At 46.5% G+C, this 19,982-nt stretch overlaps 1 protein-coding gene across 6 annotated transcripts in view; it reads right to left on the bottom strand.

The window, feature by feature from the left end:
* The window catches only part of BCAS3 (BCAS3 microtubule associated cell migration factor), an 846,545-nt gene that overhangs the window by 278,502 nt on the left and 548,061 nt on the right, over positions 1-19,982 (bottom strand). The window contains exon 24 of one of the 6 annotated variants that reach the window (XM_058164102.1): positions 6,424-7,212. The exons of the other annotated variants lie outside the window; for them this stretch is intronic. Within the exon in view, the coding sequence (XP_058020085.1) occupies positions 7,118-7,212 (95 nt within the window). The 3' untranslated portion in view covers positions 6,424-7,117. Of the gene's footprint in view, positions 1-6,423; positions 7,213-19,982 lie in introns of those variants that run through there. 6 annotated transcript variants of the gene reach the window in all.

The raw sequence follows: 19,982 nt of genomic DNA, 5'->3' as shown, positions 1-19,982 counted from the left end.
ACACACCGTACTCAATGAGTAGTCCTTAATGGGTCTACGTCTACCTGGAGAGAAGCAAGCAGTGGGGTACCACAAGGTTCCGTCTTAGGCCCAGGATTCTTCAATATCTTCAAAAGTGACTTAGATGAAGGAATAGAAGGGGAACTCACCAAATCTGCAGATGATACTAAGCTGGCAGGAATAGCCAACACCTTAGGTTGTAGGATAGGCTCCAGATCCAGATGGATCTTGACAGACTTGAACACTGGGCCCGATCTAACAAAATGAAATTCAATGTAGAGAAAAGGAAAGTCTTACACTTAGGCAAGACAAACCAAAAGTACACATGCGGACTGGGTGAAACTAGGCTTAATAGCAGGAACTGTGAGAGGGATCTTGGAGTCTTAGTAGACAACCAATTCAATATGAGACAACAGTGTACAGCGGCAGCCAAAAAAGCCAATGCAATCCTAAATTGCATTAACAGAGGGATACCATCAAGATCAAGTGAGATACTAATACCACTTTATAGCCTTAGTAAGGCCAGACCTAGAATGCTGCATCCAGTTTGGTCACCACACTATAAAAAAAAGATGTTGGGACTCTGGAAAAAGTACAGAGAAGAGCAACCAGGATGATGAGGGGACTGGAGATTAAAATATATGAAGAATAGTTGCAAGAACTGGGCATGGCTAGTCTAGTGACATAGCAGATTGGATCACAGCAGTGATCCAATATTTGAAGGGTTGTCACAGAGAGGAAGGGACATATTTTCCAAAGCACTTGAAGGCCAGACAAGGAACAATGGATGGAAACTGATCAAGGAGAGATTCAACCTGGAAATAAGGAGGAATTTCCTGACAGTGAGAACAATCAATTAATGGAACGGGCGTTGCCTTCAGAAGTTGTGGGAGCTTCACCATTGGAAGTTTTCAAGAAGAGACCGGACAGCCATCTGTCAGAAATGGTATAGGGTCTCCTACTTGAGCAGGGGGTTGGACTAGATGACCTACAAGGTCCCTTCCAACTCTCATTATTCTGTATTCTATAACTTGAAGGGCTGTCACAGAGAAGAGGGGGATCAATTTATTCTCCATAGCAGAGTAGACAAGAAGCAATGTGTGGAAGCTCACGAAAACGAGATCCAAATTAGGAGAAATCATCAGTGCTAGAAGGGCATTTACTCTCTGTTTATGTACAAGTTCCCACCTTGCCCTGTCACTGGAAGTATTCTTGATGGCTTCTCGATTAGTTTGCTGCTTGATGGTTGGTCTAGCAGTACTCTTGAAGTTAATCTCTGCTCATCTGTTTGTTGACTGGTAGTGAGGAGGTGTTTTGTTTCCTTTTTGGCTTTTTGAATGTCTCTTTTGAATGGTATGTAGATGTTGCTTATCTCAATGTGCCTGTCGATGGCCAATTTGTCTGAGTGCCAGGTTTCCAGGAATTCTCTAATATTTTTGGATTTAGTTTGATCTAGGGTGCTCACAGCTTCCTAGTTGAAACTACGGGTTCAATCTATCCATGCCTATAGAGATTCTCAATCATCCAGGTCATGGTTGTCCCCAAAGGTGCTTTTTCAAGAGGCAACTGGACTTTCTGATTTTTCTTTGAAGACGTTTCGCTTTTCATCCAAGAGGATTCTTCAGCTCTGAGCTTCTCGGATGAGAAGCGAAACGTCTTCCAAAAAAAACCGGAAAGCCCAGTTGCCTCTTGAAAAAGCACCTTTGGGACGATCTATCCATGCGTTGTGCAAGTCTTCTGCAGAGATGAAAATGCCGTTTTCTCTTGGAAGCTGTGCTTGGAAGGGAGAAAGGCAAATCCAGTTTAGAAGAACTGATTTTACGGCTGGCCAGAAGATGTTTTAGCTTTTGGACTGTCTCTTTTTTAATGGCGGGTAGATGTCCTTTGTTTCTATGTGCCTGTTGATGGCCAAACTTTTCTTGAGTGCTAGGCTTCCAAGAATTCCCTAGAGTTTTGGGATTTGGCTTGATCTGGGACGCCCACCGTTTCCCAGTTGAAACTATGGTTCAGTCTGCCCATGCGTTGTGCAATTATTAAGGAGTTTTCGTTGTGTCTTCTGACTGCTAGTTGGGTGTTTGCTCTGCTAGTCTTCTGCCTGTTTAATCCTATGTAGTGGCTGATACCCTGCGTTTTGTCTTTCATTACTTCTCACATTGCGTGTTACCAAAGGAACCCGGGGGCTGGGGGCTGAGGGAAGAGGGAGAACGGTTATATTTAACTGGGCTTTCATGAGAAGATCTTTCCTTCTCCATAACTCGGAGGGGCCTGCGCAAATGTTGCGATGAAGTCCTCCGGCATCGAAATTCAAAGGCAAGCAAGGAGTCGTGCTACTCACTTCTGGATCCCGCTGCAGGCCGATTCTCCGACGGGTGCCAAAGAGGCCGAAGCACACGGCAAATCCCCTTTGTGCGAGTCGCGAAATGCCGCAGCAAGAGCTGGCGATCGGCACGCACCGGAGAACGCCAAGCATGAATGCCCAATCAAGGCAAGGCTTCCCTTGCGGAAATGCTCTGCTTTATTTGATTAAGTTAGGTGAAAAAAACAGTGCAAAACACCCTTGCAGCTTGGCTTCCTCTCGACTTCGCTCGTCGGCTTTTTTATTTCTAATTCAAAGCGGAAGTCTATGCAGAGCAGTCTGGCTAGCCTCAGTCTAACCTTTCCATCTGGAAGGGAACTAACTAGCCTTCGGGCTACTTTCAACCCTTCCCAGCTGTTGGGTTGAGGTTTTTTTTTTTTTACATTTTTTTTCCTCCTTCTTCTTTTAAATAATATAAAAAAAATGTTTTTGTGCAGGCTCAAGAAAGCATATTTATATAAATGATTGCCATATCCTTTCGCCAGCTGTTGACCCGGCTCTAAGCCCAACTGGGGCATGTTTTTCATTTCGAACAGCTCCAGACTGGAACTGACCCGGACAAAGTTAGCACGCTATGCAAACAGTCTTACGTGTTACAACCCTGACAGTTCAAGACAATGGACGCACAGTGTGATCGAAGGGACCGGAGTTTCCCCTCTGGGCGAATGTCACAAAAATCCTGAGCTGGAGGTATCGATTTTAAAAGACAAATAAAGAGACTTTGTGGTCCTTTCGAGTTAGCCTTTTCCTCCGTTCTGGGTTCTTTAAAAAAAAAAATGACTTGTGTTCCCCTCCCAAAGGGTCACGACAAATCACACCCGCCGTTTATTTGAATGGAGAAAGAGGTTTGGAAATATAAGACCCAATAAACCCCCCAACCCCGGGTGGCAACGATCAAACCAAGTACTTAATAATAATAATAATAATAATAATAATAATAATAATAATAATAACAACAACAACAACAACAACAACAACAACAACAACAACAACAACAGAGTTGGAAGGGACCTTGGAGGTCTTCTAGTCCAACCCTTTGCCCAGGTAGAGGAAACCCAACACCATTTCAGACAAATGGTTATCCAACATTTTCTTAAATTTTTCCAGTGTTGGAGCATTCACAACTTCTGCAGGCAAGTTGTTCCACTGATTAATTGTTCTAACTGTCAGGAAATTTCTCCTTAGTTCTAAGTTGCTTCTCTCCTTGATTAGTTTCCACCCATTGCTTCTTGTCCTGCCTTCAGGTGCTTTGGAGAATAGCTTGACTCTCTCTTCTTTGGGGCAGCCCCTGAGATATTGGAAGACTGCTATTATGTCACCCTTAGTCCTTCTTGATGGGCTCCAACCCACACGGAGATCCCCAGGCCCGTTGGTGAAACCGAGTCTTCAGAGCCTGAAGACTTCAGAGGATCCAAATGGGAGCCAATCTTATCTCTGCAGGGATGATGCTCCACAAGGAGGGAGCCACCACGGAGAAGGTCCTGCTTCTCGGTCCCACCAGATGGACCTCCTTAAGGGGAGGGCAGAGAAACTCATAACTTATTTCCAATCTTATTTCGACTGTGATGATGTCAGCCGGTTCAGACCGGTTTGACCGAACCGGTAGCAGAGATCGCTGGGGGAGGGAGAGCTGCCCACCCACCCCGGCGCTATGCTGTCTTATTTAGCCATGTTTTCGAGGCCAGGCACATGCGCAGAAGGCACGCACGCAAGCAAAGTATAAATGGAAGGCCGGGGGTATATGTGGAAGGTGTGCGCACGCACGAAGTGAGCGTGCGCGCGGCGAACCAGTGGTAACCAAAACATCTTATTTTCAGTGTTATTTCCACAGGGGTGATGTCCCCCAGTGGGGGATTCACTACAGAGAAAGTACTTGATCTACGGCATCAGTTCGCTGCATTATAACTGCCAAGGATGGCTAGCCAAAGCCTCTTCATGTCTGACTGGAAGTAAATTGTGGTTGTGTGAAACAGTTCGTACTCTGGAGTTGTTTTATGCCATTTTATTTCAAGTGGTTTTTCTTAATTGCTTATTGCTCGTCCCAGCAATAATTGTGCTACGAAGGAACCAAATTGAAATACAATTAAAGCTCAGCCTCTCTCTCCATTAATGATAACTTAATACTCACTAACGAGCCCCCCAATCAGCTTTAACAAATTAATTGTTGCAAGCATACGGTAACGGAAAGAGGCCAATTTTAACCCCAAACTTTGAAAAAGCCAATGTTCTTAAAGAGGCAATCAACCCTTCCCTGAAGGGAATTTAAATTCTGCTCTATGTATATTGATCTAAATGTAGGTTGTTTTGACTACGGAACTTTCTTGATTTGGGGGCACTGGAAAAAAACAACAACGGAAGGATGGAATTGTTTAGAGATGGATGGTGTCTAAATTTGATAAACAGAGGTCCCATAGTCCTTGACTTTACAACAATTAAGCCCAAAATTACTGTTGTGGTGAGACATTTGTTACCCGAATGCCATGAACATGGGGGTCGTAAGTGTGAAACACGATCACGAGTCCCTTTTTTTAGTGCTGTTGTAATTTCAAAACACTCACAAAATGAACGGTGGTAAATTGAGGACTATCTGTACTTAAATTTGAATAGAATAGAATGAGCTGGAAGGGACCTTGGAGGTCTTCTAGTCCAGCCCCCTGCTCAAGCAGGAGAACCTGTACCATTTCAGACAAGTGACTGCCCAGTCTCTTCTTAAAAACCTCCAGTGATGAAACACCCACAACTTCTGGTGGCAAGCGGTTCCACTGGTTAATTGTCCTCACTGTTAGGAAGTTTCTCCTTAATTCCCGGTTGCTTCTCTCCTTGATGAGTTTCCATCCATTGTTTCTTGTCCTGCCTTCTAGTGCTTTGGAAAATAATTTGACCCCCTCTTCTTTGTGGCAGTCCCTCAAATACGGGAATACTGCTGTCATGTCACCCCTAATTCTTCTTTTCTTTAGACTATTTGGCTTTTTAGTATCCCAGTATTGTTTAAATCAGCAACCGCCGTACGAAAAACTGCCGGAAATCAAATAGAATACCTCCGGTAAAAGAAATAAACGAAAACAGAGAGAGGAGAGTACCAAACACGGATCAAATCCATTAATACTAAGGACTATAAATTACTCATAATTGCTCGACGCATAAGCAAGGTTAGGCTGTGCCAATAAAGGGGACGTCAGATGCATTTTAATCAGGATGATGATATTATCCATTCGGTTGTGTGTCCGAATGAACGGTGATTCTATGGGCCAAGTCTCACCCCCATCTTCCCATTTTGTTGAGTTGTTCTATGCTCTGGCTAGTGTCAGCTTTGATGGCTGTCGTGTTTTGATTTTGTTCTGGTTTCCTTTTACCGCTAACTCTCCCCAACATAATTCGTTTCTCCGGTGAATTCCCACACACGAACATGGCCAAAGTAAGCGGGACGCGGTTTCGTGATTTTTGCCTCCGAGTGACCTGTCGGGTGTATTGCGCTCCAATGCTTGCTTGTTGGTCACCTTTGCTGTCCAAACAATACGCAGGAGCCTTCTCCAGCATCCCAGCTCGGACGAGTCCGATTGTCTTCCTGTCTTGGTTTTTTACTTTCACAACCAGGGGTAGGTATGGGGTTAATCAGGAAAGTCGCTGCAAACTCGTGACACCATCAATGTCCTGAGCCCTATTCATTTTGCACCGGGCTTTCCGTAATGTATGGCCAACAATGTGAGTTTTCTCTCCGATCTTGGTATACAAATCTTACGAGTTTGGGTGAATTATTGTCACCGAGACGGATGCTTTCATCCAACTGCCTACAGGACAAATGGCACTTAAGGGTGAGGTTCAGACACAATGAGCTGGAGTGCTTAACAGCTTTCCGGCAACGTGACATGGCAGTTTGATTGTAACCCACCCTGGCACTTCCATTCTGCTGTGTGCTGCATGCAGTTTTATTCCCTGGGCACAGATTGAATTAAAAATCAATATATGGTTAATGCTTAAAGGGGCGCCGGGATGCGGCCGAGCAGGAGGTTTTTAAAGGATAGAGCCTTCCAACGACAACCGACAGATCATTCGTTCATTCATTTGTTCGTTCGTTTTATTTATTAAATTTACGACGTCGTAATTAACCATACGAAACGATTAAACGGTGAAAAAAGCGCTACACCGTTAAGTCAAAGATTAAAATTAGCAGCGCGGGTAAAAGTAAGTACAGGAAGTCCTCAACTTACGGCCATAACTGAGCCCCAAATGTATATATGTCGTCAAGTCCACTTTATGACTTTCTCGCAAAAGGGGACGACATGATCCCGGGACACAGCGACCGTCGTAAATATGAGTCAGCTGTCAAGCATCTGAATTTGGATCATGTGATGCGGGGTCCTAAGTATGAAAAACGATCATGGATCACTTTTTTCAGCGCCACTGTGGTTTTGAACCGTAACGTTAATGAATAGTCACTTTAATGAAGCGTTCTAAGTCAAGGACTGCCTGTATTTCCTTTCATACGAATATAAGTATTATATATGCTATAGATATAAACATATTATTTATGTTCCGCTCCAAGTTGCGATGCGTTATGGAAGTAAATAAGCAGTCACTGGTTTCACTTCAATTCACTCTTAAATCTGACTCCGTTCGATTTCATTTTGTATATCGGCTCGTTCGTGGGTTGGTTTCAAGTCTTCTTGTAAAAGAAAGCAAAATGGTTTTCACAAAGCTAAACTTTGTGGGCTCATCTGAGGGGAGGGATTGATAGGTTGTGGCCGTTTGAGTACTGCGGGACTACAAATCCCATGGTTTATGTGCATCGGTTGATGAGTAGTTGAGCTGAGAGAGACAGTAAAGACTGGAGAGCTGACACACGGTGAACTCCTGGTCTGTAAACGACGAAGATGTAAAAGAAAAGAAGAAAGAAAAGAAGAAAGGAAAGAGAAAAAGAAAAAAGAAAAGAAAATGTGGGTACATCATAAAGGTATCAGAACGTTATATATCATTGCCAAAAATATTTATTAAATTTTAGTTATGTATTTAGTTCTCGACTTACAACCATAACTGAACCCAACATTTCCGTTGCTAAGCAAGACAGTTTTTAAGTGAACGTTGCCCCGTTTTACGACCTTTCTTGACAACAGTGTGTTAAGGGAATCGCTGCAGTTGTTGAGTTAGCAACACGGCCGTTAAGTGAATCGGGGTTCCCCGTTGACTTTAATTGTCAGAAGGTCACAAAAGGGGATCACATGACCCCCGGGACAGTACAAGTGTCGTAAACACACGCCAGTTGTCCGAATTTTAATCACGTGACCACGGGGAGCGCTGCAATGGTCGTTAAGTGCGAACAACGCTCATAAGTTGCATTTCTCAGCGTAACTTTGAATGGTCATTAAACAAATGGTCTGATTCGAGTTATAAGCCGAGGACTATTATTTTAGCTTATACACTCCTCCATCGTCCAAGATCTTGAGTCGCCGCTTACAATGAAAATTTAAAAAAAACAAAACCAACAGAGTTAATCACTAGATACTCATCCGTTTCCTAATTCTCCGTAACAATCTAAATTGGGGGTGTCAAACTTGATTTCATCGAGGGCCTTATCAGGATTGTGTTTGACCTCGGGGGGGGGGGATGGGGATGAAGCGGGCGTGGCCAGGGTGGGCACGGCCACCTCGTTTTCACTCGTGTCGAGGGCACCTATGGTGGCACTCTGGCAGAGAAAACGGGCTCCTGAACTCTTGTTTATGGCTGCGATGGCCTCCTGCAACCCACTGCCCGAGCTCTGTTTTCGCTGGCAGAGGCACCGTGGGCCTTGCTGTTTCCAGGGTGGCCCCACAGGCCAGATCTAAGCACCCCGCGGTCTGGATCCGGCCCCCAGCCTTGAGTTTGACACCCCTGATATATGGGGTCTTATCTGAAGTAAACCCAGATATCTGAATTCCTCATAAAGCATCATCCAAGTGGTCTAGCCCAGGGGTCTCCAACCTTGGCCAGTGTTGTGACTCGTCCTCCGTCCTCTCCTCAGCCGGGTCCCTCCCGTCTCCAACCGGGCCTGTTATCAGACTCCAAGTCTGATAATGAAGATGAATGGCCTGTCATGCCTCCAGCCCCCAGCCCTGGCCCCATGCCCTGAGAGGATTCAAGGAGTGAAAGGAGAAGCACAATAAACCTCACTCATATGGCGTGTGTTCCTTTGGCTCAGCCTTCAGAGCAGGAAGCCAGCCAGGTGGTGGAATTACCCGGGCCTACTCCCTCTGACCCCTCCCTTTCCCAGACTCTGACAGCAGATCCAGCTGAAGACAATTCAGAGTCGGAGGACCCTCGCTTCCGGAGATCTGAGAGGCGACGCCAGCAGAAGGAGGGGTGGGGCAGGCCTGGATAAATGCTGAGTCATGGAGCCACACCCCACGGCCTATATAAAGGACCTGCTTTTGGCATTCCAACCTTGAGTCAAGCAAAGTCTTAGCTAGTTTGCTGATATTGGACTCTATCGCTGAAGTCACAACTTGGGACTCCTGCCTGCCCTGATAAACCTCGAAGAAACTTGGTAAGCTGCAAAGGCTTCGTTGCCAAGTCTGTTACGGACTTCCTTGACTCATGCGTCGGAGTGGGAGTGGGACACGACAGCTTTGCTGGCTGGGGAATTCTGGGAGTTGAAATCCGCCTGGCTTAAAATGGCCAAGGTTGGAGACCCCTGGGCTAGACCACATCAGATGAAAGATCTATTCTGTGGGGTCTCTTGGTACTCTGTGAACTTTTTGTAGGCATTTCACGACCCAACTAGGTCACGCCATCAGTGCTATCCCGCTGTGCCAGCGCCGATGATGCTATCTACTTGGGTCACGAAACGTCTGCAGGAAAACAACCAAGCTCTGAGAGCACCAAAGACCCCACAGTTCAACCCTGAGTGCCTTGGTAAGGCCACAGTTGGAATATTGCACCCAGTTTTGCTCGCCACGATGTAAAAAAAGATGTGGAGACTCTAGAAAGAGTGCAGAGAAGAGCAACAAAGAGGATTAGGGGACTGGAGGCTAAAACATATGAAGAACGGTTGCAGGAACTCGGTATGTCTAGTTTGATGAAAAGAAGGACCAGGGGAGACATGATAGCTATCTTCCAATATCTCAGGGGCTGCCCCAAAGAAGAGGGAGTCAAGCTATTCTCCAAAGCACCTGAAGGCAGGAGAAGAAGCAACAGATGGAAACTAATCAGTGAAAGAAACAACCTAGAACTAAGGAGGAATGAGTTTGACACTCCTAATCTGAACACAAACTACAAAAAAAACAACACCCAAAACAGATTTAAAATGAAGCCAGGCTGATGTTTTCCCTATTCCCCCAATTTTGACCACCGGCCGTCTTAAGGTCCAGCTCGGCAGCTTGGATGGGAAATCAGCTTTTCGCACGATGCGCCAGGAATTTCACAAATACCAAGTGACTTAAACCGATGGGATCTTCGAAGCCTCTCTAGCGCAGATTAACTAATGAAAAAAAACCACCAAAAAACCTGTGAAATTACTATGCAATCTTCTTTTTTTCCCCAGACTAGACGTGTTCGCAGCAATTGGGGAACGAGGCCGTTTCGCGGGCGAGCCATCTGGCCTGCCCGCAAGACCGTGGGTGATGAAATTAATGGGCCACACCATTTGTGTAGAGCTTTCCAGTTGCAATCCAGGAATCCGATTTGTCACACAATTACAAGAGAGGATTTGGACGCCGGGCTCCGTCCCCCCCACCCTTCCTTTCTCCCAATCTCTCGAAGTGCAGGACAAATGTGACAGATTTGTCACCTAAACCGTTTACAGGCTGTTGTGTTTGCACAACTCAAACCTTGGCAAGAAGCCGGGTGTTATATACCCTGATGGCTTTTCTAAGGACGCCATAAATTCAGATGGCATCCGAAACACTGAAAAGCTGCCTGCCTCCTGCCAGACTTCATAGATCAGTGATGGGTAACCTTTTTGCCATCGGGTACTGGGGGGGCGGGGAGGGGGGGTTGGTGCGCGTGCCAACACCCATAATTTTATGCGCCTCGCCCTCCCACGTGACACCCCCCCACTCCTGGCATGTGATGGCCTGGTAGGCCCGTTTTTCTCTCTTACCTGGCTCCAGAGCCTTTCTAGGAGTCTGGGGAGGACAAAAACAGCCTTCCCCTCCGCCCTGGTGGCCCGAAACAGTCCATTTGCCAACTTCTGGTGGTCTGAGATCGTATGCCCGCTGATATGGCTACATGTGTAACCTGTGGCATGCGTGTCATAGGTTCACTATCACAGTCATAGATCCTGCTTGGGGGTGGGGGGGGTGGGATTATAGACAGATAGTCCTTGATGTACCACAGTTCCTTTAGTGACCCAGGTTACAACAGAACTGAAAAAAGTGACTTATGACCATTTTTCACCCTTACAATCAGTATAGCATCCCCATTTTGCGATCAAAATTCAGACTTTTGGTAACTGGCTCCTAAGATGTCAAGTAGCACTGATAATGCTACCTAGTTGAGTGATGAGACGTTTGCAAAGAAGCAACCAAGCTCAGAGAGCACAAAGGACCCCATTGTCCTTTCTGTTCCGCCTGCTCCTCCTCCTCCTTTCTGCAATTCCCATTCCCTTCTGGCACTGATGATGTTATCTAGTTGGGTAATGAAACGCCTGCAAGAAAAAAACCAAACTCGGACAGCAGCAAGAACCTCTCACGATGCAACTGAAGAACGGCCTCTATTCAATCTCCAAAGATGATCATTTGAACCAGTTCTGAACCAACCATGGCAGCTGCCAAAAGGATAGTCCTTGATTTACAACCCTTCATTTAATGAGTCTTCAAAGTTACGGCGGCACTAAAAACAGTGACTCATGTCCGCTTTTCACACTTACGACCATTATATCGTCCTCATGGTCAGGTGATCAAAATTCAGGCGCTTGGTAACTGACTTGTATTTATGACGGTTGCAATGCCCCGGGGTCATGGGATCCCCTTTTGTGACCTTCTCAAAAGCAAAGTCAATGGGGAAGCCAGATTCACTTAACAGCCGGGTGACTAACTTAACAATCGCAGCCGTACAAGTAATTATTGACAAGGAAAATCGCAAAATTGGGCAAAATATACTTCACTGTCTCACTTAGCAATGTGTTCTGTCCTCCTTCGCCTCCGTCCAAGTGATGGCTTAATTAGCCGGCACTATCAGCTCTGGCAGCAGAATAGCCAGCGTCTGCCAAGAGCCTCCGTTATCTTCCATGACGCTGGTGAGTCACCCAGGAACAAACTTCAGCTCTTAGTCAATCAGTGGATTTGCCTGTTACAAAGAGACACAGCAGCTCTCGCTGCCTTTTATATCCTGTGGGGTGTGGCTCCATGACTCAGCACTTCCTAGGCCTGCCCCACCCCTGCTTCTGTTGTTCCCGCCTCTCCTGCCTATGAAACCTAGGGTCCAGCCAGGCCTGATTGCCATCAGCTGGGTCTGGAGGCGTGGCCTGGGGGGGGAAGAGTCAGGGGACGGAGGCCTCGTTATTTCTTCCACCTGGCCTGCTTCTGGTTCCTGGAGCTGAGCCAGGGAAGCCGGTGCTCCTGAGGTAAGTCCTGACGGCCCTTCCCCCTCACTTTCCAAGTCACTTTCTGGCAGCAGGCCTGGCTCCAAGTCACTTTCTGGCAGGAGGCCCGGCTCAGGGGGCGCAGACACAACACAATGGAAGTTTTGGGCTCAACTGTAAACTGAGGACTACCTGTTTTGGAAATACAAATGGGAGCTGGTTGATCATCCAAACTGTGACTGTGTGAACGTCCCACAAACTTTCTGTTGTAATGGGGTGAAAGCCCCCCTCCCCAGGAGATTCCCTGGATCCCTGCATGAAATACATTAATTATCTCAAGAGTGCTGCTGTCCAAGTCTCAATGATTTAGATATCAGGCCATAGGTTGAGTCACTCCAGTAACTGCTCGTACCTAATTTAATTTAATTCATAATTTTATGCATTATTTGTATTGTGAGCTTTTAAAATAATTCACTGTTCTGAGGTTTTGCATTTCGATAAACATTTTATATGCTGCTTTTATGAATTGTACGCATTAATGCTGTATTCTGTTATCTCATACAAGATAGATAGATAGATAGATAGATAGATAGATAGATAGATAGATAGATAGATAGATAGATATGATGATGGATGGATGGATGGAATGGATGGATAGAGAGAGATGATAGATAGATAGATAGATAGATAGATAGATAGATAGATAGATAGATAGATAGATAGATAGGATGGATTGAATGGATGGATGGATAGACAGGGATGTGTTGTGGTCCGCCAGCAGCCCACGGATCTGGCAATGGAATCAGACAGTGAGGAGGTTGTGGAAGACAATGGGCCAGTCCTGGAGTGAGGGGAAGGCCCAGATGAGGGCTCTGCATCGGAGGCAGAGATGGAACCAGGGCCATCTAGGAGCGATGCACGGACTCAGGAGCCTCCAGAGGCAGACAGCAGAGAGGCAGAGGAACAGGAGGAGCCTGTTCCTAGTGCACGCATGCGAAGAGCTGCCAAGAAGGCAAGAGCAGCTGAAGAAAAAAGGACAACTCAGGAGTAAGGCCAGAAGATGATTGGCCCCTCCCATAAGGCTTAAAAGAGCAGCAACCAGCCATTGGGTTCTTTGTAGAAAAGCAACATTGATTTCTGTGCTTCTTGTCAGCGTCTCTTGAACTTTGTGGGGGTTTTGTCAAGAAAAGCCTTTGGCAGGTTGCCAAAGACATCAAAGGTTGGTGATAAGGCCAACGGACTGGTTGTTAAGAATGTTGTTTTGGACGAAGCTGAGAATGAATTAATTCTCAGCTGTTTTAATAAAATAAGTTGTTGAGGAGCAAATTGTGTTTAGTAATTGGTCACAACAGGATGAGAGATCGATAGATAGCTAGATATGGAATGGATGGATGGATGGATGGATGGATAGAGAGAGATGATAGACAGATAGATAGGATAGACAGACAGACAGATAGATGATAGATAGATAGATAGATAGATAGATAGATAGATAGATAGATAGATAGATAGATAGATAGATAGATAGATAGATAGATAGATAGATAGATAGATGATAGAGACAGATAGAAAGACAGGTAAATCGTCTGAAGTATGACAGCATTTATTTTTATTTTTATTTTTTTATTTGCATTTATATCCTGCCCTTCTCCGAAGACTCAGGGCGGCTTACACTATGTCAAGCAATAGTCTTCATCCATTTGTATATTATATACAAAGTCAACTTATTGCCCCCAACAATCTGGGTCCTCATTTTACCTACCTTATAAAGGATGGAAGGCTGAGTCAACCTTGGGCCTGGTGGGACTTGAACCTGCAGTAATTGCAAGCAGCTGCTGTTAATAACAGGCTGCATTAGTCTGTTGAGCCACCAGAGGCTGCTTTTGACAGGTGTGAAGAATTGGGACCACACATTACGTTCCAGTTAAAGTAATGTGATTTATACAGAAGAATCTAGTCAACTAACAATTAATACCAAATTGGCCTAGATTAAAGTTAATGGAATTCAAGGGGGTTGGATTTAGACTGTGTGGCGCAAGCGATTCTAAGGTGCTCTGACATGCCTCTAATTGATTCGTTTTACACCATCCAGGAAAGGACAAGAGATCTGACGTTTCCCGCCAACTTTTATTTCTTTATTTCTTTAAGGACAGTTTGACCGAGGAATGAACCAGAGGAATGAACTTTTTCAGGCCTTCCTTTCGTTTTAAATCAGAACATGTCAACCGCTGTTATTCTGAGAAACGGGAAAGTTCTCCCAAACCACAGAAAAAGGAAATGAAAGGTCACCCCCACCTCACCCGCCGCTGCCCAGCCGCTCTCCTTTCTTCGAAGCAAAACGGGAAGTGCAAATAAAAATAAAAAAAAAACTACCAGGGTTACAAAAATGGTTCATTCTTCTTTCGTTTTAAATTTCAACGCCCGGAAAGGTTTGTCTGTTGCGTGTGCGCGTGTGCAAAAGGTGCTCTGACATGCCTCTAATTGATTCGTTTTACACCATCCAGGAAAGGATAACGGAGATCTGTGGAACAGATTTTCTCTTTCTCTCCGGCCTGCATATATCACTCATTTACCCATCTTAATTCAATTAAACAGAGTAAGGACAGTTTGACCGAGGAATGAACCAGAGGAATGAACCATATTTTAAACGGAGGGCATTGCTATTTAAATCAGAACATGTCAACCGCTGTTATTCTCCGCTAGGAACTTCCGATCTGCAACTTTCACTCCCCGAGGTCAGCGGCGGGTCACCGATCATCCCATCCCCTGCCAAGCTAGGACCTCATTTCAAAGACAGGTAGTCCTCGACGTGCGACCCATTATTCCCTTGCCGAGCAAAACGGTTGCTAAGTGAATTCGCAAGGTTGCGCCCCCATTTTATGACCTTTTCGGGCCAGGGTTGCTAAGCGAATCGCCGCAGTTGTTGAGCGAGTCAGGCGGTGGCTCGGTGAACCTGGCTTCCCCGTCGACTTGGCTCATATCAGGAGGTCGTAAAAGGGGATCGTGTGACCCGGGGGACGCGGCGACTGTTGTAAATATGTGTGTGTTTTGCCAAGCGTCCTGATTTTGATCATGGGAGTGCGGCAACAGTTGTAAGTATGAAAACAGGGCCGCCCATCGCTCTCTTCGGTGCTGTTGTAACTTAAAATGGTCACTAAATGGATGATGGTAAGGTGAGGACTACCTTGTTTCCCTAAAAATAAGACCTCCCCTGATAATAAGCCCAATCGGGCTTTTGAGCGCATGCCCTAAAATAAGCCTCCCCCCCCCGGAAAATAAGCCCTCCCAAAAAATATTTAAACGCATGTCCAGTCCCCGCCATTTCCTCTGGTTTCCTCCATGCGCCCCAAAATAATAAGACCTCCCCGAAAATAAGGCCAAGCGCTTATTTCGGGGTTCAAAAAAAATATAAGACAGGGTCTTATTTTCGGGGAAACACGGTACCTATATTGGCAAAATCTTTGCAGAGTTTAATGTTTATAGCAGCTTTCCTGAGCCTGAGCCCTGAATCGTTGCACCAATCAGCGAGCACCCAGAACCCCACAGTCATTCTCTTCCTCCTCCTCCTCCTCCTCCTCCTCTCTGCAACCCCCATTCTCTTCTAGCACTGATGATGTTACATAGCTGGGTAATGAAATGCCTGCAAGCAAACAACCAAGCTCAGAGAGCACTCATTACCCCACAGTCATTGTCCTCTTCGTCCTCCTCCTCCCCCTCTTCCCATCCTCCTCCACTCTGCAACCCCCCACTCCCTTTCAGCACTGATGGTGTTACCTAGTTGGGTAATAAAATGTCTTGCAAGCAAATAGCCAAGATTGACGGCACCAAGGACCCGAACTGCCTTGAATTTCACCAGGGCTACCAAGCGCTAAATGGACCCAATATTAAAAGGGAGAGAGTGAGGTTTGCTTTGAAGTGGAGGAGAAAAACGGAGTGGGGTTTTGCTGCTTCCACAAGCGATTGCCGTTTCCACACACATACACACACACGCACAACAGCACCCACCCGAACACGGAGAGACAAAAAAACAACTTCATAATGAAAGAGCATCGCTTTGAAGGAACTTCGGTGTGAGAGGCACAATCTGGTCAGCCGAGACTTTTGCTAAAAGGAAAGTTGTGTCACTAACACAGCAGCGAAATGTCGCTTCCAGGGGAAGTAACTCACACCCTTAAAATTGGCCAATGATATCATCTCCTCTCTTAAAATCGCAGGAATGCCATCCTCTGCCAAGCTGGAGTTCTTTTTAACGGGAGGAAGGTTTTTCAGTGAAAAACATTACGCTCTACGCCACGGTTGCTCAACCTTGGCCCCTTTAAGACAGGTGGACTTCAACTCCCAGAATTCCCCAGAAGAGAATGGGGGTTGCAGAGAGAAGGAGGGGGAAGGAGGAGGAGGAGGAGGAGGAGGAGGGGGAGGAGGAGGAAGAAAATGAGTGTGGGGTCCTTTGTGCTCTCTGAGTTTGCTTGGTTGTCCGCTTGCAGAGGTTTCATTACCCAACTATGTGACATCATCAGAGCTAGAAGAGAATGAGGGTTGCAGAGTGGAGGAAGAGGAGGAGGAGGAGGAGGATGGGGGACAATGAGTGCGGGTCCTTGGTGCTCTCTGAGCTTGGTTGTTTCCTTGCAGACGTTTCATGACCCAACTAGATAACAACATCAGGCTAAGAAGGAGTGGGGTTCGCTCTCCATCTACCCCAATTAAGGAACTCACACAAACAATCTAACGGTAAAGACCATGAGAACACTCACCCTAACAGAGCAAGCCGCTTGTCAATTTACAGAGACCGAACCCCACTCCCTTTCAGCACTGATGGTGTTACCTAGTTGGGTAATAAAATGTCTTGCAAGCAAATAGCCAAGATTGACGGCACCAAGGACCCGAACTGCCTTGAATTTCACCAGGGCTACCAAGCGCTAAATGGACCCAATATTAAAGGGAGAGAGTGAGGTTTGCTTTGAAGTGGAGGAGAAAACGGAGTGGGGTTTTGCTGCTTCCACAAGCGATTGCCGTTTCCACACACATACACACACACGCACAACAGCACCCACCCGAACACGGAGAGACAAAACAACTTCATAATGAAAGAGCATCGCTTTGAAGGAACTTGTGTGAGAGGCACAATCTGGTCAGCGAGACTTTTGCTAAAAGGAAAGTTGTGTCACTAACACAGCAGCGAAATGTCGCTTCCAGGGAAGTAACTCACACCCTTAAAATTGGCCAATGATATCATCTCCTCTCTAAAATCGCAGGAATGCCATCCTCTGCCAAGCTGGAGTTCTTTAACGGGAGGAAGGTTTTCAGTGAAAAACATTACGCTCACGCCACGTTGCTCAACCTTGGCCCCTTTAAGACAGGTGGACTTCAACTCCCAGAATTCCCCAGAAGAGAATGGGGGTTGCAGAGAGAGAAGGAGGGGAAGGAGGAGGAGGAGGAGGAGGAGGAGGGGAGGAGGAGGAAGAAAATGAGTGTGGGGTCCTTTGTGCTCTCTGAGTTTGCTTGGTTGTCCGCTTGCAGAGGTTTCATTACCCAACTATGTGACATCATCAGAGCTAGAAGAGAATGAGGGTTGCAGAGTGGAGGAAGAGGAGGAGGAGGAGGAGGATGGGGGGGACAATGAGTGCGGGGTCCTTGGTGCTCTCTGAGCTTGGTTGTTTCCTTGCAGACGTTTCATGACCCAACTAGATAACAACATCAAGGCTACGAAGGGAGTGGGGTTCGCTCTCCATCTACCCCAATTAAGGAACTCACACAAACAATCTAACGGTAAAGACCCGCCGAGAACACTCACCCTAACAGAGCAAGCCGCTTGTCAATTTACAGAGACCGAACCCCACTCCCTTTCAGCACTGATGGTGTTACCTAGTTGGGTAATAAAACGTCTTGCAAGCAAATAGCCAAGATTGACGGCACCAAGGACCCGAACTACCTTGAATTTCACCAGGGCTACCAAGCGCTAAATGGACCCAATATTAAAAGGGAGAGAGTGAGGTTTGCTTTGAAGTGGAGGAGAAAAACGGAGTGGGGTTTTGCTGCTTCCACAAGCGATTGCCGTTTCCACACACATACACACACACGCACAACAGCACCCACCCGAACACGGAGAGACAAAAAAACAACTTCATAATGAAAGAGCATCGCTTTGAAGGAACTTCGGTGTGAGAGGCACAAGCTGCTCAGCCGAGACTTTTGCTAAAAGGAAAGTTGTGTCACTAACACAGCAGCGAAATGTCGCTTCCAGGGGAAGTAACTCACACCCTTAAAATTGGCCAATGATATTATCTCCTCTCCTAAAATCGCAGGAATGCCATCCTCTGCCAAGCGGGAGTTCTTTTCAACGGGAGGAAGGTTTTTCAGTGAAAAACATTACGCTCTACGCCACGGTTGCTCAACCTTGGCCCCTTTAAGACAGGTGGACTTCAACTCCCAGAATTCCCCAGAAGAGAATGGGGGTTGCAGAGAGAAGGAGGGGGAAGGAGGAGGAGGAGGAGGAGGAGGAGGGGGAGGAGGAGGAAGAAAACGAGTGTGGGGTCCTTTGTGCTCTCTGAGTTTGCTTGGTTGTTCGCTTGCAGAGGTTTCATTACCCAACTGTGTGAAATCATTAGAGCTAGAAGAGAATGAGGGTTGCAGAGTGGAGGAAGAGGAGGAGGAGGAGGAGGATGGGGGGGACAATGAGTGCGGGTCCTTTGTGCTCTCTGAGTTTGCTTGGTTGTTCGCTTGCAGAGGTTTCATTACCCAACTGTGTGAAATCATTAGAGCTAGAAGAGAATGAGGGTTGCAGAGTGGAGGAAGAGGAGGAGGAGGAGGAGGATGGGGGGGACAATGAGTGCGGGGTCCTTGGTGCTCTCTGAGCTTGGTTGTTTCCTTGCAGACGTTTCATGACCCAACTAGATAGCAACATCAGGGCTAAGAAGGGAGTGGGGTTCGCTCTCCATCTACCCCAATCAAGGAACTCACACAAACAATCTAACGGTAAAGAACCGCCGAGAACACTCACCCTAACAGAGCAAGCCGCTTGTCAATTTACAGAGACCGAACCCCACTCCCTTTTACCCTGATGACGTTACCGAGCTGGATCACGCAACGTCTGCGAGAAAACAACCCAGCTCGGAGAGCTCCGTGGACCCGGCCGCCGTTCAATCCCGAGCTACCAATATTCTCTTCTATTGGAAACCGCAAATCTGACCCTTAAAGTCAGCTCCCGGGGAATGTCCGGGGCGGGAGGGGGACGGGGCGCCAAGGCATCAGAAACGGTCAAGTGGAAATGAAGTGGATTTTAACAAAGTGAAGTCCAAGTCAACCTGCCTGCAATAATTGGGGAGGGAGAAGGTTATGCGGATGACCGAGAGGTGTCAAAAAATCCCACCTCTCACCTAACCGCCAGGACGTGCCCTTCCACCTTTGCTCCCCGTGGCCAATCTGCCCTCTGGGGCTGCCTTGTAGAGGGTCAGGCCCTGGTTGTCCCCCCCCCCCTTTTCCTTCTCTCCAAAGGCTTTCTCCTTAAGGCCACGCCGGGCACCGTGCCACAAAAGCGACTGTATAATTCCTCGCCTCCTGCCCAACGCCCCCCCCCCCCGCTGCCGCCCCAACCTCCTGCTGCGTCAGGCGACGGGGAGGTTAGGAGGTAATCAAGCTTACAGATTAAGGCTGGCCAAAGCTACAAAATCAGCACAGGTTGGGCGGGGTGGGGTGGGGGCGCGTTTATTAACTCTTGAAAGGACAGGGGTTGCCGTACCAGCCATCGCTCGAATGGAAAATAACCAACAGGGCAGACAAGAGGCATGGAGACAAGTGGGGTCTGCAATCTAAGGCCTGGCCAAGCAATGGCTTGGAGACCGTCTTCCCGGGATGGGACAGATCATACTCTATCAAATGGAAAATTAGAATAGAATAGAATAGAATAGAATAGAATAGAACTACAGAATAGAATAGAATAGAACTACAGAATAGAATAGAATAGAATTAGAAAATAGAATAGAATACAACTAAAGAATAGAATAGAATAGAATAGAACTATAGAATAGAATAGAACAGAACTACAGAATAGAATAGAATAGAATAGAATAGAATAGAATACAACTACAGAATAGAATAGAATAGAATAGAATAGAACTAGAAAATAGAATAGAATAG

This window comes from Ahaetulla prasina, chromosome 1 (assembly GCF_028640845.1).
Source record: "Ahaetulla prasina isolate Xishuangbanna chromosome 1, ASM2864084v1, whole genome shotgun sequence".
NCBI lineage: Eukaryota > Metazoa > Chordata > Lepidosauria > Squamata > Colubridae > Ahaetulla > Ahaetulla prasina.
Note: the sequence above shows the minus strand (reverse complement) of the source record. Positions and strands in the feature narration are given on the sequence as shown.